This window comes from Salmo salar, chromosome 11 (assembly GCF_965601325.2).
Source record: "Salmo salar chromosome 11, fSalSal1, whole genome shotgun sequence".
In the NCBI taxonomy this organism is placed as follows: domain Eukaryota; kingdom Metazoa; phylum Chordata; class Actinopteri; order Salmoniformes; family Salmonidae; genus Salmo; species Salmo salar.
This window is the reverse complement of record NC_138301.1, coordinates 25,535,451-25,557,882: the sequence shown is the minus strand read 5'-3', so window position 1 is coordinate 25,557,882 and position 22,432 is coordinate 25,535,451. Positions and strand designations below refer to the sequence as shown.

The 22,432-nt window shown below is 41.4% G+C and overlaps 1 protein-coding gene and 1 long non-coding RNA gene across 2 annotated transcripts; one reads left to right on the top strand and one right to left on the bottom strand.

The window, feature by feature from the left end:
• Nucleotides 1-10: 10 nt before the first annotated feature.
• LOC106563525 (growth arrest-specific protein 2) lies at nucleotides 11-21,505 on the bottom strand. Its single transcript, XM_014129203.3, has 8 exons — nucleotides 21,136-21,505; nucleotides 14,501-14,729; nucleotides 13,153-13,262; nucleotides 11,178-11,319; nucleotides 8,987-9,050; nucleotides 8,341-8,860; nucleotides 7,967-8,074; nucleotides 11-3,153 (listed from the first exon to the last, which is right to left on the bottom strand). Exons 2-8 carry the CDS (start codon nucleotides 14,709-14,711, stop codon nucleotides 2,941-2,943), a joined length of 1,368 nt encoding a protein of 455 aa, XP_013984678.1. The 5' UTR covers nucleotides 14,712-14,729; nucleotides 21,136-21,505; the 3' UTR covers nucleotides 11-2,940.
• Nucleotides 5,476-6,274, top strand: LOC145859077 (uncharacterized). Its single transcript, XR_014379359.1, has 3 exons — nucleotides 5,476-5,546; nucleotides 5,645-5,757; nucleotides 5,931-6,274. It is a non-coding gene; the product is annotated as an uncharacterized LOC145859077 (long non-coding RNA).
• Nucleotides 21,506-22,432: the final 927 nt, after the last annotated feature.

The following is a 22,432-nucleotide window of genomic DNA, read 5'->3' as shown; positions in this document are numbered from 1 at the left end:
TCAACACAACATTTCTGTTAATATTCTTCTGTAAGTGAAAATGGGTAATGTTGAGATTTACAATGAGTGAGCAGTAGGGCTGTAAAAAGTCATACTTAATATCTTGTTTACATCAGTAACACCACTGGTATGTTGTTTTTTCCTGTCTACCAATCCTTCTCTCCTCACATTTGAGGCAGGGTGTCTGCTCTTGCCCATAGCTGTTCTCTGTATTCTTCCTCAGTAGGGGGAAACTAGGAATCAGCTTAGGTCTCTTGGAGACAAGACCAGTAATGTGGCATCTTGTAAGCAGACAACATGATGTCCTGTTAAAGCATCATCTGCGTCACTTCAGTATGAAGGATCCCTATTGAGTCGACCACTTTCCTGAATGAATTGAGGGAGCTCACCATTTCTTCATTTCAGTGCCACTTTTGCCCCAGGCAACCGGCAGTCTTACTGGCCCTTTGCAGTTTTCTGAGTCCCCTTTGCAGTTCATAGAGACAAGGAGAGGTCAAAAGGCCCTCATTTGGGTGACATTTGATTAATGTACTCTGTAAGTGCACAGTTCTCGCAAGACTTGAGAGGTGTAATAATTATACAAGCACACTTGTGTATTACATAAAGGGTCTGGGATGAAACTCAGGCCATGTTGGGAGTTTGTTTGTGGCAGGTCTGGGTTCAGGCAGGCTTCGGAGGCTAGCACTGCACATGAATTAAGATGGAATTACAGGTAAGATGGAATTTATGTATTTTGTGAGTACAGAGTACTCAAGTAACACTGTTTTGTTACCTATATTAAAAAAAGCACTCATTGTGACACTTTTTCAGCAGTGTTATGAGGTGAGGTGATGAGCTATAACCTTTCCAGTGAATTAGTGTTTGACTGTAGATAAAAACATTTCCTCAAAGTGACTACAAAGTGAAACATCCAAACATTGTTACTACATGTAGCACCACCTCAGACTTGTAAAAGAGTTGTGGATATTGGTGGTGTTCTGCTGCCATTCTGAACTCATCCACAGTCTTCTCCTCCAGTTTATATCAACACACATGTTCAGGTTTTGTCCCTTAGATCTCTAAATTGGCCAATGGTATTGAATGCATGGATAATTGCTACAATAAACAGTACATTTATTGCAATTGCGTTGTTTGAATAATGATAAAGGTTTTGTTGCTAATCCGGTTGATAGAGAAATCTGGGTAGTGTACCAAGAATGCTGAAAAAGTTGTAAAATGGCCACATAAAAAAGAATGAGAGAAGGGGTAAGCACAATATACAACTTGTATGCAAAAGTGACAGCAAAGTACTTCTCTTATTGGGACTTCTAGTGTTTCATGAGGAACTGGAAAGTGTTCAGTGTGAGCAATGTGGGACACTGTGTACACATGCCACAATTTCAAGTGGCACCTCTTTAAGTAGCACTGCTATGATTTTCTACAAGTCATTTATACTGGTTCAATCCACGAGGATGGAGAAAGACGATTAAAAGACATTATAGTCTCGCATGAGATCATTATGGTTCATTTCTTTTAATGTATTCAAACTTGTCCATTTTTTAATCTAATTTATTTTACTGAAATAAAATGTAATTAATATACTATTCTGAAGTCAACTGTGTCTGTATATTTCATGTATTTTAGATGTCTATGTCATCTTATGTCACGACAGAAAACCACTGAGCTTAGGTAAACCTCTTCCTGTGAACTGCCCATCTGGGCTTACATGTACACTATTTCCCACTCATGGAGAGTATAATCACATAGGCTATTATGGTTCTTGCAACCACTGCAGTAAAGTTTTGGTTGGACATGTGGCACATTTTTCAGAGGAGTTACACGAATGCCATGATTTCACAATAAAAGCAACAACCATCATCCATCTCTGTTTGTCTTTCATCAGTATGTAGCACATATTCATTCTCCAAACTAATACAGAACTGATGAGGTTTTAAAAACAATCACATGGATGTTGCCGACATCTGTCAGTTAGTGAGCTGACACTGATTTAGTCCAAATGCTAGACTTACTTTAAGTGGACCTCAGTGGATGAATTCCCTGTAATAATTTTAGGCTGCGTTTAGACAGGCAGGCCATTTCTGTTCTTTTTTCCCACCAATAGGTATTTTGACCAATCACAGATCTTTTCACATTAGATCATTTTTAGGGCTGATCTGATTGGTCCAAAAAATATAATTATGCCGCATGTCTAAATGCAGCCACAGAGGCTAAGAAACCCTGGGCTAGGTGTTGCTTGTACCATCTATTGCTTATGACACAGTGCCACCTAGAGGAAAGTTGGGTATTTTCTGGCTGTGTCCTCAGTCGTGTTAATTCCAGCAATTGAGGAAGAGTCAAGGCTGCAGGGTAGGAGCTAACCATCGAACAACTGACTACAGATAAATTCATAGTGTACATGGGCATGAAAAAAGGTAAAAATGTGATGTCATTACATGATATTCAATCAGAGTACATTCCAAAATATACATAAAATACTGAAAAAGAAACATTTAATAAATGGTCCCTATATCGTCTTCTCTCAGAGTACTATCAAAAATATCTTATAGTACAATAAAACAATTCTTATAGAGAAATGACTGGACAGTCTTGAGATGAGCCCTCATCCAATATATTAAAATAAACACCATTACCCCTCAGCTATACTAGCCTTTCTGGATCAACTCTTTTAAAGACAACAGGATAGATTTTTACAGATAAGATCACTTTTTTCAAACTAATCTTAAAAATAGATGATAAAATAAACCTTTCTACATACATGTGAGCCACTAAACCCAACTTACCAGATATATATATATATATATTACACGCCTCTGGTCACTAGGCAATAGCTTTCACTCAAATAAATCTCCAGAAAAAACCTTGATATGCTCAGAATAACCAGGAAGCTTCATTGCTAGGTTGTGGTGTCAGTTATCTGTTATGGTTGAACAGATTCATGTTTTATTTCTTGGCACGGTAGTGTGCCCCCACCACCATATAGCTGTCTGGTGACAGTGGTGAGAAGTTCTTCATGTTGGGGGACTTTCCTTTGGCCCGACAGGTCCTGACCGGGGTGACCGGTGGACTTCGGCAGGGGTCATGCTTCAGCAGGTAACATCCCAAGGTCTCCCAGCCTCCCCCGATGCGCACCATCACATGATGCTCATTCAGCATCTGCAGGAAGAACAAGATGGAGGGGATAGTCAGAAACAGCAGGTACAATAAAACCCATGACTGCTATTCCATTTGAGCAACTTAACCAATTCAACCATATCACAACAAAAGTACTTGTTTGTTGATCAGTACCTAGCTTGGTTTTGAATCCCCCTTCACCTATGTCTGATTTCAAGTAGGCCAAGGCATAGTAACCTTGGAAAATGTTATGATCCACTCTCCAGACTGAAACTGCTCTTTGTATGACCCCCCCTGAGCCAAGAGAAGATACCCTTCCAATCAAATATTGACCAGTTCCTTCTGCCTATGTAACAGCTCTCATGAAAGTCAAATGATCTCTGAGCCATAGAAAGAGACAGCTTTGTCAAAATCTCATTAAACCAAATGAAACACCGCCTCATGACACCAGCTGAGCACATGCAGTGGACTAATCCACAGACATGCACGCACGGGCACACACGGGCACGCAGGCACGCAGGCACGCAGGCACGTACACAGCATTCATGAATGGTACGTTGGTGTGAAGTCACCATGTACATAGTTACACTTAGAACACTCGTGATAGCAGGCAAACACAGACATCAGCACTCTTTAAATCAAGCCCTCTGACAACTACTGCATAGACACCTTCCTCTACACATCACCCACTGGTCTGGTGCAAACCTGACGCTACCATGGCAACAGCTCTCAAATAATACAGTCGGATTGTAAGAAAATGATAGCAGCGAAATAGAGACCGCTGTCTCTTTACAAAGCTGTAGCTCCACACAGACATCTAGATTCCCAGGAGGCCTTGCCTGGCCATCCGTCCTTCTGTCAACACCGGCCCACCCCCTCCTTCCTTATCGCCCATAACCCCTTCATTATGGAACCATTAAGAATGTGATAATACAAGCAGATTTACACCCCTGCTATACGCCTCCTGTCCTCCACTATGCATACTAATGGCGAGATGGACGGTGGAGGGGTGTAAGTGAATACACACACGCACATACACAAGCACCCACGTGCACACAGACAATGCCTGGTAATCCCATTTACCAACCCAAGGAGCCCCTGAGACGTGATTTGCCTCAGCTGTCCACCGGCAGATTAAAATGTTATTGCTGACAGCGGGGTCAAGTTTGACATAACACACAAACACAAGGGTAAGAGGGAGGGAGGGAGCAGTGGAGGGAAACACCTATTTATGTTTTTTCCATTCATCAACCTTAGGTTAGAGCTGTCCATACAAATGTGGGATAAAATACTGTAGGCTATAAGGATTTGTCTTTTCAGTAGTCTTTCGGAAGCACTATATTTCAAGAACTCTATGAGGAAAATATATTTGGGTTACTGTATTTAATTAATTGCATATGTAACAGAACACTATTCAACTCAGAACACTAGTCAAAATACGTTATGACTGTTATGGCTCTCAAAACTCAATATTCACATAGTGGAATTATGCAAGTAGACTTTCTCAGCAATTGTGCACAAAACCCCCTGCGGCAGACATCTTCTATATAATCAGATTCATTCTAACAGCCCCTGCCCCCCCACACGTGTGCCTTTACTCCAGCCCATAAGCTGACTGCTGGATTCCCCTGTGTCCTCCTTCCCTGGCAGCTCTATTGATTCTCTCTCCTCCCGTTTGTTGTTGAAAGATTCATGAGAATGCTAATGGAGGAAGAGGCCTTCACCCATCATCCACTAGGGGCCATTATTTAACCATTCCCTTCTGAGGAAAGATTGTGATTGCATTGGTCATTACATGAGAGATGGAGTAATTGTATTGTAGAAATTCACATTTATCTCACTCTATGGATCTTGTCACATGCAAAAAGGGCTTGGACTTTAATATATCCTAACCACCGTCTCCTACTTATTCTTAAATGAAGCTACTTTTTCCTTTTAGGTAGTCCCATAGAACTTTAATGATTGCTTAAATGGAGATATGTCTTCTTTTAATAGCAGTCAGACCACTGCTAAAATATAAAGCAAACCAAACAAAGCTCCTATGTGTTCTGATCGAAATAGGAAATAATGGAAGTGAGATGATATTGTGAGAGGTTTTAATGTCTCCCTTCTCTTCAGTGCCAGACAGTTACCATCCCTGCTATAAAGCCTGGTGCTTAATTGGGCTTGGAGAAGAAAAGCCTTCCTTTCTTCAACAGCTGAGAATGCTGCATGGAGCCCTCCAGGGCTAGCATGATTGAAAAATCTCCAGTGGAGAGAGGGGGTGTCATACCAGGCCAGGCTTCAATGAGCTGTCTGATTGAATCACACCACTAATGACTCGGTCTTAGTAATCAATAGATTCTGCTCTTTAAAAAGCCAAGCAAACATCACAGGACTCATACATCCAGACAGACATACAGGGGTTATCAGGGCATCACTCCACACATTCACAGGTAACATCTTTACAGGGGAGTGGACTGTAGCGCTCTATTCATACAGAGAAGAGAAGTGTGTTTTTTGTGATTGAGAGAAAGGACTGTGTATCCTACAGGTAGTGCTGTACAGCAGGAGTCGTCAACCTTTCCTTGCCCAGGAACCTCCTCCTAGGCAACCGGCGACCCAGGGACCCCATCATACATTAGGTGACATTAGAAAGAAAATAAGGTATGCTCTTTTCTGGTGTGGATGACAATAATATATATATATATATTCTCTTATTTTTTTGTTATTCACAATGCAATCATTCTGTTGTTGCTAGCGATATTCTTTAAAAAAAATATATATATATTATTCTTTTACCCCTTTTTCTCCCCAATTTCGTGGTATCCAATTGGTAGTTACAGTCTTGTCTCATCACTGCAACTCCCGTACGGACTCGGGAGAGGCAAAGGTCGAGAGCCATGCATCCCCCGAAACACAACCCAACCAAGCCGCACTGCTTCTTGACACAATGCACATCCAACCTGGAAGCCAGCCACACCAATGTGTCGGAGGAAACACCGTACACCTGGCGACCTGGTCAGCGTGCACTGCACCCGGCCCGCCACAGGAGTCACTAGTACGCAATGAGACAAGGATATCCCGGCCGGCCAAACCCGGGGGGCCAATTGTGCGTCGCCCCATGGGCCTTCCGGTCGCGGCCAGCTGCGACAGAGCCTGGGCTCGAACCCAGAATCTCTGGTGGCACAGCTAGCACTGCGATGCAGTGTTCAAAAACATTGAATCAATAAAATAAATAAAAAATACTATAAAAAAGTGATTTAATTGTATCTTTTTTTCGGACCCCCTGCGGTACATGGGCTGCAGACCCACGGTTGAATACCTCTGCTGTACAGTAATAACAGTTAGGATGGAGATGTTGGGCACACAGACAATCTAAAGTTAAAAAGGTAATGTAGCCTGGCACAAATCCATGTTGCTGTAATTAAATCTGTAATTAGCAGTTATGCTCAGGAAACCACAGAAGACTAAAATAAGCCAAAGTGTGTTCAGGGGAGGGCATCTGGAATATCAGGAAAAATACAGAGCTTCAACAGACAAGCGGTTCACACAAAACCAAACCCCAGTCATATGACCTTGGTTGCCAAGAAACACTGAAGGATGAAAGAAAGGAAAAATACAATACCCTGAGCATGAAACCTTCAGGGTACGCATATTTCTCCATTTTGTAAATGTTCGTCCTAAACATACAGCCTCACTGAACTTGGCTATAAACCAACAACATCCCTTGGCTATCCATTTTTATGACCTCCATTTTGTTTGATGTGGCGTAAGGGCATGTTTTCCCATGTCAGACATTTGACTATTACTGAGAAACAGGTGTTCCGTGAGTCTAAGGCAGCCATTATATCTAAACGGGCAGTAAAAATAAGGTGTTTGTTTCTCAGGGAAGAAAAATAGGAATGCAGTTGTAACTCAGCGTGTCAGCTTACTGACAAAGACAGCTAAATCACATACTGTTATTGAGTAACACATTCTAAGCCAATGGATTTCAATAAGATTAACTGAGCATTAAAACAGTCTTCTGTTGGTGACCAATTGTCCCCAAAAGATGAGAAACAACATACGATTCGGTCTGTCAGCTCAGTGTGGACAGCAGACAGACGATGCTACAGTGTCCGTCAAGGCCATTTAGGGAAAGCTTCCACTGAGGAAGCAATTGATGCATTTCTGGTTCATTGAGCCCATAGAGTGCGACCCCATCCAACTATTGGTAAATTAGCTATGGAATTGAATAGTCCATATCAGAATATATTAGATATGGAGCAACTGAGTAAAATGTGTATTTTGAATTTAATCAAGTATAAATGTTAATTTTAGCTTAGATTTCACTTTTTGTTTAACAAAATAATATAGAATAACTTATTTGTAAGACACATTCAATACATATTAGGACAAATAAAGGAATACAAACCTGGGCATGTTTTAATAATACTTTTTTTCCCATTAGAGGGTGTGAACTCAGTCTACCGTTGCCAAGCAACCCTGTATCCCATGGGGCTTTGCCTGGAACAAGTCCTTCTCTACAGATTCCCAATTATTGCAGCTTAGTGCAGCAAACATACCCTCATTGCTCAATATATGTCAATCAACACTCTTAAATATCACATGATTAAAAAACAAACACATAAGGAAATGCAAAGAATGTAATATGTTGGTATCAAGTCAACACCAACAAATTAAAATCCTTACATTTCCTCATGTGGTTGTTGGTTTAAATGAATGTTTATGTCCATACAGTATGTGTCCTATAAATGATGTCACTCACTGCTGTATAGAACAATATAAATATAATCTACTTCCGTGGTTTCACGCAACTGCCTGAGGTTTATTAACCCTGACAATTAGGGTGAAGGAAGGGGTGTTGACATACTCGTACGTAGAGGACCTTCTCCCCGACACGGTAGCGTCCTTTAGGATGCTTCTCCACAGGGAACTTAGCGGGGCAGCTGCATGGCGGGTCCTCGATAATGTTTCTCACCTGAAACACAAAACATCTCTCAGATAAAGCAAGCAAAGACACAACCTCCTCCTACCCGTAGGCTATACCTACCAGCATTATCACCGCTAAGAATGTTTGCTAAACAATTGGAGAGGAAGTCTGGTGTGCTAGACTAGGTCAATACTTAAGATCTTTCCTATGATACAGTCAGTGGGGAAAGATGGCACTGATTAGCTACTGTATTTCTCATTACATTGATGGGTAATTCATGGTTACTTTAGGCCTATTTGAGAGTAGGTACTTACTATGTCATCCAACAAGTTGCATGTGCTTGGCGTCTTCTTAGCAGATGATTTACTTGAACGACGTGCCTTGGGCTTAGGTGAGGGAGAGGGTGAGGGTTGGGATGGAGGTGACGGCAGTGGCGGAGGATGTGAAGGAGGAGGTGGAGAGGGGGAGACAGGGGTCTCTGTAAGGCTCAGGGCTGAGATAGGATCTGTGGTTGGTGTTGTGGGAGGGGTCCGAGTGGAGATTGTGACCATGGTAACAGATGAGGTTTGAGTGGAAGTTGTGCTAGTGGTGGTTGACGAGGATGAGATGGAAGTTGGATGAGTAGGGTCTACTGGGGCTGAGGAAGGGGGTGGGCTTGGACTGGGAGGTGGGGTTACAGAAGCAGGGGGTGTAGGAGCATGGAGCAGCGGTAAGATCAAGGGAAGAGTTGTGGGTGAGGGGAAGGCCAGAGGTGATGATGGGGTGAGAGACCCTCCCTCCTCCCTCTCTATCTCTCTCTCCAGCTTCACCAACCCTGGGGGCTCCACACCATACCTGAGAGCGAGTCAGTGAGACACCACGACTGTTAGACGGTTGGTAAAGAAAGATTCCATGAACTAGGAAAAGCGCAGTTGTGCAAGTCTCTGAGTGAATGATGTACACAGAGTCATGACAACTCACCTGACTGCAATCCTTCCCAGCTCCATAAGACAGAGACACACCTCCCGAGGTTGTTTGTGGAGCACTGCCCATAAAGCACACACACAACTTATGTCACGGCTAAACAAATACTGTCATATTAATGTATTATCGTTATGTATAAAGCCTGAGGATATGAACAGCAGCTAAATGTGCGTTTACATGAACGCCCTTGACAAACCATACAGACTGTCAGGATGTCAGGACACACAAAAACAACCTTCATCCTGCACCAAGCTATTTGAATATCAGGAAGCACACAGACAAAATTGAATAAAGATCAAACCAATGTGTTTACATTTCAAGAACCACAAACATCCCACATGCTACCAATTAACAACGAGTATCATTCAGCTGCCAAAGAGATGCTTGCAAAGATAAAACAGGACATTATCTGTGAGGAAAATGAAAACAAGAGCAGCATTTTGAATACGGGTGAATGTCAGTGAGGACTCAGGAGGGGTTATGCCTTTCTCCAGCGCCCAGCTATCTTTGAAGCTGAACTCAAATCCCTGCAGGCACCAGACACGTGTGTAAAGAAAACGTGGGCATGCAGGCTGAACACAGCACGCTCAATGCCTGTAATCATCAGTAGTCTTCAAAGTTAGGCTCTCCAAAGTGATTAAAATACTTAGCAAAACATATCTTGTTCTAAACATGTCATTTCATTTCACAGGGACAGAAGGTGTGGTTTTGTTTTGGAGGGAAAGGAATCATGGATATACTGTGTAGTGAAATTAACTTCTCTCAGTAGCCTAACATGAAAAGGAAGCACCACCAAAACACAAAAAAATGGGAAAAGTTATGGTATTACAGTTCAAATGTGAGACACATTGGACACACCTCCCGACTATGTCCATAGGTAACCTTTGATCTTTGAAATTGGCAATGAAGTTCCTTGTCATTGCTCTATTCTGTAAATCCATCATTACACCAGGGATGCAGCAGGGAAGAGGGGGGAGAGAAAGCAGGAAGAGAGTAGAGCAGAGATAATGCCATAAATACACAGTATACACTTACATGTAGTTGTACGTTGAAGTACAACAATTTAAACAATTATGTACGTATGAAAATATACAGTATGAATGACTTTAAAATTCCTCTGTCAAACATAAATATTGAAAAATACAGTAGTCATCATGTACATGTCCTATCATTCTGAGTGCAATTCACCAATAAGCCAGTTAAGTCAGACTAGGGGGCAAACTGATGTGTATGGTAGTTAAACCTACACATTAACACTCTCAGTGTCAAGCATGCCCATGCAGGAACATGCCCAGGTGGAATAGGTATACCGCACACACAGTTAATATCACTAAATGTGGTCAACATGCAATAACTAGTCTCCCATGTTCCTCAGTACTGAAGGCATCAAACAGAAACAGAGATGAATGAGTGATACATGATCCTAAGACAAGACAATCCAAGTCACAGAAGAAAATATATCATCCCTCTATTCAAGGTACAGAGTCAGCTAGCACTGTGAGCTGACCTGCTTTCCAGCTCCACCTGAACATCTGTCTCTTTCATTCCCTTTAAACCATCTCACTCACTCGCTAAATCCTCTACAGCTAGTGAGGAAGCACGGCTGGCGTTTTCATAGTGACAGTCACAGATCAAAGCTAGGGAGTCAGAGGAGGACAAAGACAGGTGACACTGGAGTGTTTTCCAAGTGGGGCCATGCTTCTACAGGACAGAGAAGAAGACAATGGGACACAGCACAGTCTTTCCACAGGGGACAGGCTACTAATCCAGAACAGGCACAAGAAAGAAACCATTCCAGAGACTACTGCCAGAGGCCTCCCATGGTCTGATAAGAGGGTATGAGAGTATATATATGGATGAGAGTAGAGATGGGATAGGGGTCGGGAACGTTTTAAAAGCAGATGTTCTTGTGACGTGTATGACGTGTACTGTTTCTCAATAAGATTATCTCTGGTAAATCTCTGGACGTCGCACATCCTGAGCACAGATTAGAATCGGCAGAAGTGTGTTAATGAACTAACTATAGGGTCTGTTGCCAATTAGCCACACAATTTCAGTGTTCATCTTGTTGATTCTGACAGTGATTTACAGATTCTCTCGTAGACAACTTGATAGATATTGGCTGTTTAAGGACAGATTTGTGTCCTGTCAGTGCCAGACGGAGATGGACAAGCAAGTAGGCACTCACCCAAACCTTCAGACTCAAACAGGTAGGTCTCATCCACACCAATCTTCCGACACCAGTAGAGGAAGTTGGCAGTGTTGTCCCGGGCAAAGAAAGAGCCAGAAGTAGCATCAGCTCGCCAATGAATCACCCTGCGGACGAAGGCCTGGGGAAAATACACAGGGACAATCATCAAGTCGGTGTCAATACTCAGATTCAGCTCAATACACTGAGTATACCAAACATTAAGAACACCTTCGAAATCGTTCCACAGGGATGCTGGCTCATGTTGACTCCAATGTTCCCCACAGTTGCGTCAAGTTGGTTGGATGTCCTTTGGGTGGTGGACCATTCTTGATACACACAGGAAACTGTTGAGCATGAAAAACCCAGCAGCGTTGCAGTTCTTGACAGAGCCTTCGCACCTACATACCATACCCTGTTCAAAGGCACTTATATTTTTTGTCTTGCCCATTCAGTCTCTGAATGGCACACATACACAATCCATGTCTCAATTGTTTCAAGGCTTAAAAATCCTTCTTTAACCTGTCTCCTCCCCTTCATCTACACTGATTGAAGTGGATTTAACAAGTGACATTAATAAGGGATCATAGCTTTCACCTGGTCAGTCTGTGTCATGGAAAGAGCAGCTGTTCTTAATGTTTTTTTCTACTCAGTGTATAACATGATATAATTAGTGCATTATAATTATTAATAACAGCTCTTTTTTATTTTTTATTTTATTTTTTATTTAACTAGGCAAGTCAGTTAAGAACAAATTCTTATTCACAATGACAGCCTAGGAACAGTGCCTTGTTCGGGGTCAATCCCCGAACAATTTGGGGTCAATCCCACTACATTATCTTTTTAGCGTTAATTATTTGCTTAAAGGCCCAATGCAGCCATTTTTATGTCAATATCAAATCATTTCTGGATAACAATTAAGTACCTTACTGTAATAGTTTTCCATAAACAGTTTCCAAAAGAAACAGAAATAGCTTTTTTAGCAAAAAAACTATTTCTCAAGCAAGAATTTTGCTAGGACTGTCTGGGAGTGGTCTGAATGGGGAAGGGCAAACTGAAAACGAACTGTTAATGCCAGAGAGGTTTGGAACTCTCTTTGTTATTGCTCTATTAACTAATTTACCGCCAAAACTCCATCCCACCAAAACAGGCTGTAATTTCAGGCAGTCTTTTCAAACAGCTCTTACACTAAAATGGCATTATCCTCATTTTCACAATTTCACAGTATTATTCCAACCTCATAGTGTGGAAATGTATATAAAACACAAGAAAATCTAATTTTTGACTGCACTGGGCCTTGATGTCACCAGGAAAGCCGAAACTCCACCCATGCAAAACCTGCTGATTACAAGGTCCTGTGTAGATTGCATTTTCAACCAGCAAATATCAGGAAATAACACTGATCAAATGTTTTCACACTTTTACAGTGTTAGTTTCATCAGCTGTTGAACAATATTTTAAAAACCAAAAACTGTAAAAACATAATTTTGACAGCACTGGGCCTTTAATTAAATTCCCTCCAAATGTCTAGTCAGATGTGAACCATAGAAAGTAACTCCAAGAACCAGCACTTGGGCAGATTCTGTGTAAGATTATAAACAATATTGAGTCATTTTTAAAATAAATGTAGGAAACAGTTACTAGTAAACACAATGGCATTATGCAGTTCTCAGTCAGTATCAGCAGCACTCTGAGAAGGGGTGAGGAGAACCACAAATGGTGACTTCAAAACCAGAGACTCTCAGTGAAACATTCTGTCCTTTATTGTCTACTTTCAAGTGACGGCTAGGTTTCAACATAATAAAAAAATACACCAAATGTACACCAGAGATGGCTCAATTGCAGATCGTATCTTTAGACTGAGCCACTGAAATACAGACATCTGTATGGCATAAGTAAGTTGATGAAAGATCAATATTCTTAAATGTGATCATGTAATGTATGCTGTCTATGGTGATGTATGTTTGTATGTTACCTTGCCATTGCTGGCTTGGATCATTCTCTCCTGTAGCTCCTCGGCCAGCTGGCACAGCAGAACCCCATTATCCAGCCTGTCCATCAGGCTGTCAGCCGTGACCCCAGAGTCTGGTGAGAAATGTTAGTCACCAACACCATGCTAAACAGATCACAGAAAGGGGAGCCCATTTGACATCAAATTGTTGTCTTACATCATTGTGTGCTTTACATCTAATAATAATGTTTTGTAAAAAATACAAAAATCAGCTGTACATGATGAGTGACTATATAGTGGCTACATACTGATCACGTAGGGCATTATATGTCATTACACAGGTGTTTTTGTCCTGAGGTTACTACTCACTGCGATGACACAGATGTACTATACTGCTCCAGCATTATTTGTGAATAATGATAAGGGCGTTGCTCTGGAGTAATGCATTTTTATTATGCCATATTAAACTGAAGCATTTGCCTTGTTAATGGGACCTTATTATTAACGACTTCATTCTCATGTGTCACAGACGTCGAAAGGGACAGACCAAGGCGCAGCGGGTATAGTGCTCATCTTCTTTCTTTATTTTGATTAAAGTGAACACTTAAACAATAATACTAACAAACGACAAAACGACAGTTCCGTAAGGTACAAGACTATAACGGAAAACAACCACCCACAAACCCAAAGGAAAAAACAGGCTGCCTAAGTATGACTTCCAATCAGAGACAACGAAAAACACCTGCCTCTGATTGGAAACCATACTCGGCCAAACATGGAAACAGAAACAGAAAACTAGAACCAAAATCCCCTAAAACCAAAAAACCCCAAAACACACAAAACAAACATCCCCTGCCACACCCTGACCATACTACAATTACAAATGACCCCTTTACTGGTCAGGACGTGTGAGAGATGGATATTAACTAGTCATCTCCCCGACACAGACACACACAGGCTGTGACATGTTCAGGCCCTTCCTGACTTCCTTCCAATAATATCTTAACAGGGTTCCTTTCAGTGACCAGACATACAGGAGTATTTCAAGGATTTAGGTTAATGTGTGCCTTTCCAGTTTAGAACACCAACCAATAGCTATGTCCCCATTATCCAATATAAAATGTATGATCCAATTTCATGTCCTCGCATAACCTGTATGTCATTGGGTGACATTTTTATTGACGTTCAGAAATGACAAAAATAGGCCTATGTTCCACAAGAATTGAGCTAAACCAATGCATCACATTATCTTAGTCATAGTTTAGACACATTCCTTGTTAAAAGTGTTTTAAAAGCCCCAAACCCCAAGATGGTTACAGGTTTGTTGCAGGTGTTTTGTAACACCATAAAAACCATGTGAAGGTCACCCTACCCAGAAACATGTTGAGCCAGAGAGCCAGATCCTCTCTCATGGGCAGCAGGCTGGCCTCGTGGCGGCTGGGGAGCCATTTGGTGTACTGCTGTGTGCTCTTCAGACCAGGCCCATCGTGGTGCAGTTTGGGACTGAGGGGGCAACATATTCCGAGCCCAGTGAGATGTATTGGACTGTATTGGTCGTCCTCTGTTTCCACCAGACTGTTCATGGTTCCCTCCTCTTTTACCTGCAGGACAGGAGGAAAAGAAGCTGTTAATGTTGTATTTCATTCATATTTAAAATATTTTGTATTGTCACTTTTCTAGATTTGCAACATTTGAATATGTCACATCAAAGGAGGGAGTTGGAGAGCTTATTTGTGGTGCAGCATTTCTATCTGTAAATCAGCTCTTTGTCAGAGGGGCGTCGACCTGTCTGTCAGCCTCTGGTACAGTACGTTTTCCTGGGGTTTCAATCTTTTCTGTACATTTCTAGTTGTATACGTCAGGACAGCCATTCTGTTTAAAGTTTTAATAGCCTACTACAGCAAGAGTTCAACCCAACTCAAACAAGCTCTAGCCTCTTGTTCAGTTGACTGTAAATCTGATGGTGTGGAACACCCTCATTGACCCTAACCAGGCTTAAGAGCACTCCACACCTTCCTCCTAGAGCAGGGGCCAGGACAGGGGCATACAGCTGAGACAGGAGCCAAGAGTGGGCCAGGACGGGGGGCCTATGAAAGTCATCAACAGAGCACAGTAGGAGGACTGTCCACCAGACTCCCACATGAGCGGAAAGGTTTGGAGTTGGTGGAGGTCCGGACAGGAGAAGGTTTTGGCACAGGTAGAACTCGTAATGGTCTTCAGTGTGGAAACCAAAAGCATGGATGATACACATATAGACAACATACTAACCCACAAAATAAACACATACACAAACACTATGGACCATGTATTCACAAACATACAAAATACATGTACTGACACAAGAGATCACACACAGAGCCTACATACACACAAATCTTCACACAAACATGAACACACACGCACCAACCTTTTGTCATAACTGTTAGTGTAACTGATGTCAGGAAAGGATTTAATAGACAAACATCTAAAGCCAAGAGCGAATCCCCTGGCACTATTCTATGCCTCATTTCTCCTCTTTCCAGACAAGTATTCATCATAAAGGCCAACCCCATGCAGAGACATGCTTCGGCTTCCCGTAATCCCCACAGTTAATCTGCAGGGGTAAGAAAACAACACATGCACCGGGGTTGCAGAAAAGGACTGAAGAAAATATACTGTTCAACTTCAACAAACACTGTTACCATAAGATACCCAGATTCTATGGTATGTACATAACTTCAGATGTGCCGTTCATTTCAATTGCCAAGTAAATGTGAGTTCTGTTTAAAGTCACAGACTATTGGAAGGTTAAACAAACTGACTGCTGTCAGGGATGTAACCCCCACAGAAGCCATCACTCTAACTGTACTGAAAATAGCCTTTGTTGATAGGATACACATGTACAAACAGTATAATTTCAAGGTAATGTCGTATTGTCTTCAAATATTGACTAAGGAGCTGTCATGTTGTCACATAGGCACCCACAGGAAAAAATACTACAATAAACTGTAGTATACTGTAGAATACTATACTACACGCCGTAGTATCCCTCTATCATGTGTAGTACTTACTATAGAATGTTGTAGTATACTATAAAATACTATAGTAAATACTACAGTATTTAATTTGCATATACCATGCCCATTCCCCTCCCTATATCACCACACTATAGTAAATACTACTGTAATGTCCGCAAAAACACTACAGTACATACTACAGTATACCGTACTACAGTCTGCAAAATCACTACAGTAGATACTACAGCACAGTACATTCCGTTAAAACACTACAGTAAATACTACAGTACACTTCAATCTGCAAAAACACTACAGTAATTACTATAGTATATATTACAGTTCTCTTTCACTACAGTATTTTTACAGTGCATTCGGAAATTATTCAGACCCCTTGACTTTTTCCACATTTTGTTACATTACAGTCTTATTCTAAAATTGATTAAACAGTTTTTTCCCCTCATCAATCTACACACAATACCCCATAATGACAAAGCAATAACAGTTTTTTTATAAATGTTTATAAAAAACAGAAATAAATACCTTATTTACATAAGTATTCAGACCCTTTGCTCTGAGACTCAAAATTGAGCTCAGGTATTTTTTAAGATGGGCAGGAAGGCCTACATAGTTTACGCAACACAAGCCCCAGGTGAAGGGAGACACCTGGGAGCTGTGTGGAATCCAGGCAGGTAGGAAGGGGGAGGAATGGCTGCTACTACCTATGTAGTCCATTTGCTAGTGAAAGCAGGTAGATGGCGCAGCAAGCACACAACCTACAGCAACAGTAGTTGGTCAATGTACCAACAAAGCCCTCAACCATGGACAGATCAGATTGATGATCTTGTAGACTCACGATCCCTCTATGTTCGTCATTGTGACTTTAGTAGGGTGGCTTTGTAGATGCACCATGCAGGCCTAGGTGAGTAGACGGAGGCCTGTCTGCCATGTATGTGGCTGTTTTTCAGGATGATCGGCCCGGGCCTGGGAGCCTCACGCTCTAACAGAACACACAGGTGCCACATTCACACCTCCACTACAGGACAATCCAGGCACCTGTGTTCCTAGACACAAGGGGTCTTTATACTCAAGGCCGAAAATACATTCACACATACTGTATGTACACCCACACACACGTGCACACATACACAGACACCCACACATGCAACCATACTGTACACAAGTATATACAGGCGCACAAAAGCCCATACCTGCATTGATATTATGTAGGTCTCTACCACCTACCTCATTTATCTAGCCCTACCTAAAATCTCTTTAGCTAGCACAAGATTTCCTTCAGTGACATTTTGGAGCCTGTTACTGTGCTGCTTATTCATTGACTGTGTCTTAATGGAACAACCTCACAGGGAAACAAACCCATTAGAGGAAAAAAAGTTTATAATTCTACTGGTAATATCAAACTTAAGAATATGTGTAGTATGTTCCTTTAATGCAAAAGCGGGCCATTGAAATTGAAATTCACAAGACTGATTGATGGTCTGGTTCCCTTTGCCCGAGCTGGCCCTAACCTGGGCTCTCTCATGGGGATGGGTCTGACGACTCTGATGTTGTCTCACATCTGGCACCGGTAAACAAGTGTCCTTTCAATAGGCTGAGAGAATGTTTTCATCTTGAAATTATAGTACCTCCTTTCAAGCTTCAAGAGTTTGAGCAGAAAAGAGCTCAAACTGACAACGTCTTGTCCTGACACAAAGTCAATTGCCAACAGCAGTGTGTGTCACTGTGTAGTGGTACATACTTAGGCCCTTTACTAAACCCCAATGACTGTCAAGTGGAACTAATTGATCATCAAACAGCCAGCAGGCTTTTTGTGGCAACTATTAACACATATCTATAGATGCTTTCAGAGACTTCCCCCGATCTAAATATCAGTTTTCCAAACAGTTTGAATGAACAATTCAGAGAAGAACAAGATGGGCAATCTCAAGTTGATGTCCAACAGCATTGCTGAAAGCTACACCATTCTGGAACAGCATTTGAACAGAGATCTGGTGTCCCCAATTATCGAGTCTCAGATTGAAACAGCTTAACTGGGGTAATGCGACCCAACTGAACACAGATACTGTATTCAAAGGGTTGGTTGGAGGGTAGGTAGACTACATCTTACTGGGCTCCAGGCCCGGTACATGGCTCTGTCTCAGCTGGTTCCAGACTAAATAAACCCCCAGACCGGCAGATAGGATTGTAAGGTCAATTGCCCATTGCTGTTTATACACCTTGAACAATGGGGCTTTACTCTAGAATTCCACTGGACATTTTCTTTTTACTAGCCCACTAAAATCAAACAGAAAAAAAGGAATTTTAGCATGGATGGTTCTAAGGAGACATTTATAAAATAAACAGTGACCACAGCACAAGCTGTTCATTGAGTGAATATTGGCCCAACCATTGCCCTCTGGGCCACAGATATACCTCAATATGACTATAGATATATTATTTTCAGTTCCCTGGTTGGAAGTTGGTCCAGGGTGATATGTACACTTACAGTGGGGGGAAAAAGTATTTGATCCCCTGCTGATTTTGTACGTTTGCCCACGGACAAAGAAATGATCAGTCTATAATTTTAATGGTAGGTTTATGTGAACAGTGAGAGAAAGAATAATAACAAAAAAATCCAGAAAAACGCATGTCAAAAATGTTATAAAATGATTTGCATTTTGATGAGGGAATTTTTTTTATTTATTTATTTATTTCACCTTTATTTAACCAGGTAGGCAAGTTGAGAACAAGTTCTCATTTACAATTGCGACCTGGCCAAGATAAAGCAAAGCAGTTCGACAACATACAACAACACAGAGTTACACATGGAGTAAAACAAACATACAGTCAATAATACAGTAGAAAAATACGTCTATATACAATGTGAGCAAATGAGGTGAGATAAGGGAGGTAAAGGCAAAAAAAGGCCATGGTGGCAAAGTAAATACAATATAGCAAGTAAAACACTGGAATGGTAGATTTGTAGTAGAAGAAAGTTCAAAGTAGAAATAGAAATAATGGGGTGCAAAGGAGCAAAATAAATAAAATAAATAAATACAGTAGGGGAAGAGGTAGTTGAAATAAGTATTTGACCCCTCTGCAAAACATGACTTAGTACTTGGTGGCAAAACCCTTGTTGGCAATCACAGAGGTCAGACGTTTCTTGTAGTTGGCCACCAGGTTTGCACACATCTCAGGAGGGATTTTGTCCCACTCCTCTTTGCAGATCTTCTCCAAGTCATTAAGGTTTCGAGGCTGACGTTTGGCAACTCGAACCTTCAGCTCCCTCCACAGATTTTCTATGGGATTAAGGCCTGGAGACTGGCTAGGCCACTCCAGGACCTTAATGTGCTTCTTCTTGAGCCACTCCTTTGTTGCCTTGGCCGTGTGTTTTGGGTAATTGTCATGCTGGAATTCCCATCCACGACCCATTTTCAATGCCCTGGCTGAGGGAAGGAGGTTCTCACCCAAGATTTGACGGTACATGGCCCCGTCCATCGTCCCTTTGATGCGGTGAAGTTGTCCTGTCCCCTTAGCAGAAAAACACCTCCAAAGCATAATGTTTCCACCTCCATGTTTGATGGTGGAGATGGTGTTCTTGGGGTCATAGGCAGCATTCCTCCTCCTCCAAACACGGCGAAATTGAGTTGATGTCAAAGAGCTCCATTTTGGTCTCATCTGACCACAACACTTTCACCAGTTGTCCTGAGTCATTCAGATGTTCATTGGCAAACTTCAGACGGGCATGTATATGTATTCTTGAGCAGGGGGACCTTGCGGGCGCTGCAGGATTTCAGTCCTTCGCGGCGTAGTGTGTTACCAATTGTTTTCTTGGTGACTATGGTCCCAGCTGCCTTGAGATCATTGACAAGATCCTCCCGTGTAGTTCTGGGCTGATTTCTCACTGTTCTCATGATCATTGCAACTCCACGAGGTGAGATCTTGCATGGAGCCCCAGGCCGAGGGATATTGACAGTTCTTTTGTGTTTCTTCCATTTGCGAATAATCGCACCAAATGTTGTCACCTTCTCACCAAGCTGCTTGGCGATGGTCTTGTAGCCCATTCCAGCCTTGTGTAGGTCTACAATCTTGTCCCTGACATCCTTGGAGAGCTCTTTGGTCTTAGCCATGGTGGAGTGTTTGGAATCTGATTGATTGATTGCTTCTGTGGACAGGTGTCTTTTTTACAGGTAACAAGCTGCGGTTAGGAGCACTCCCTTTAAGAGTGTGCTCCTAATCTCAGCTCGTTACCTGTATTAAAGACACCTGGGAGCCAGAAATCTTTCTGATTGAGAGGGGGTCAAATACTTATGTCCCTCATTAAAATGCAAATCAATTTATAACATTTTTGACATGCGTTTTTCTGGATATTTTTGTTGTTATTCTGTCTCTCACTGTTCAAATAAACCTACCATTAAAATGATAGACTGATCCTTTCTTTGTCAGTGGGCAAAAGTACAAAATCAGCAGGGGATCAAGTACTTTTTTCCCCCACTGTAGATCAGTTCTAGTAAATATGAAATGTTTTTCTTCATGGAGTACAATTTTAAGCACATCCATACTTATTTCGTTCAAAAAATGTATTCTATTTTTTTTAAATATATATTCAGGTTCAAAATGAATGTTAAGGTTTGGCAATGCAGCTGTCATTTACCATCTATTACTTAGGATTTATCACATAAAATGAATGCTACCGCTTGAAATCATCACTATTTCACTGATATTTCAATGATAAACTAATGCATTTTGTAAAATACATACATTTTATCTATAGCTTCACTTTTCAGATCACAAGTCACAAAGTCAACAACTGTTTTTTCTAGTAGGCCTAGTGGTGAGTAGTAGAAAATACAATTAGTGGAGAAACTGGTCAAACTAAACCAAAAAACACAGGGTATTTATTAATCATGTACAGCCATCACCATCCTCATCAATGGCCTTCATTATTAAATATTCAGAATATCTTAATCAACTTTCGGGCATAGAAATAATACATTATAAAGGAAATACTTACAGAGTCAATGAGTAAGTAAAACTGTTCAATAAGTTCCTCCAGTAATAATCAACAAAGAGACGGTATGTGTCGGCACAGCAGAACCAAACATCACTTACAGGTTATCTACTCAGGTCCGCTAAATGGAAAATGTACAATAAGAACGCAGGCTACCTCCACTTCTCAATGAAACACCCCTGTGTGCCTTGTGAAAGCTGCTGGTGTCATCTTACAAGTTGTAGGTGTTACCGCTGTCAACGACGTTGTGACAGGAATAATAAATTGTTCATTTGTCGATGTCCAATTTCAAAACTTTTCGCAACTGTTTTGTTTGATGACTCCACCTTATTGCTAGCCTACATGGAATGGATGACGCACCAAAAATCAAAAGACACGAGGTGACAGGTCTGAATTTCAAGATACTGCCTGCACATAGTAGTCATAAAGACCACCCACACAAGTAACTCCTACACGTTTTGATAGCAGATGGAGATTATTAAAGTCTCCGCGGGAAACTTGATGGTGGACGTCTGACAAAACATTGGTGCTGAGTGCTCAAAGCAAGAATGTCCAATACTCACCATGAGACAAGGTAACATTAGCGATGACTAATGTAAGAGTTCTACATTATTTATATTGGAATCCAGATACAAAATAATAGGAACTTGCGCTGTGACAAACACAAGTCTGCCTTTTATCTAAGGTCTATGTCAATATGGCTGGCAGCTCAGATACCCAAGTGAAGAGGAAATTCAACAACTTTTGGACAGTGGAAATTGATTTAAAAAAATATATAAATATATTGTAAAAAGAAACCAACGCATTTAGTCCCAATCCAGTTTTACCTATGTGTTTTACAGATTAATGGAGCCTTTAAATATTTTTAAATGGCCTCATAGGGTTCAGGGACATAGCAGCGGGTAGTAAGGGTGCTGAGGGTGCTGCAGCCCCCCTGATAAATCACAATAAACAAATAATTAATATAAACAAATATAATATTAACAAATATTTATAAATAATTAAAATATATATATTACTCCTGTATGAGAGGAGCCATGAACTCTTCCGCAGAGCGTGGAGAAATGCACTCAGGTAGCTCTGAAATGTAACCTGATGAGAGTGAATTTCCTGCCAGGTGCCACGAAGACCGCTGAGTTCGGACCTCATCCTGGTGATGACAAAGATGATTCTGGCCCAGTGGGAGTGAGATTTTTTGGAGAGAATGGATTCTTGCCTTCGGGATGGGTGGAGAAGAGGGTGGGGACTGTTGAATCGCTGAAAGTATCTCGAAGTGATTTTTTGTGTCTTCTGTCCAGAT

Bases quoted from the DNA above. Each gene is read 5' to 3' on its own strand.
- LOC106563525 (XM_014129203.3), bottom strand. From the start codon at position 14,711: ATGAACAGTCTGGTGGAAACAGAGGACGACCAATACAGTCCAATACAT. The intron at 8,861-8,986 runs GTGAGTTGTCAT...ACTCGCTCTCAG, and splicing joins CTGGGAAGGATTGCAGTCAG to GTATGGTGTGGAGCCCCCAG. The intron at 8,075-8,340 runs GTAAGTACCTAC...TTTGTGTTTCAG, and splicing joins GCAACTTGTTGGATGACATA to GTGAGAAACATTATCGAGGA.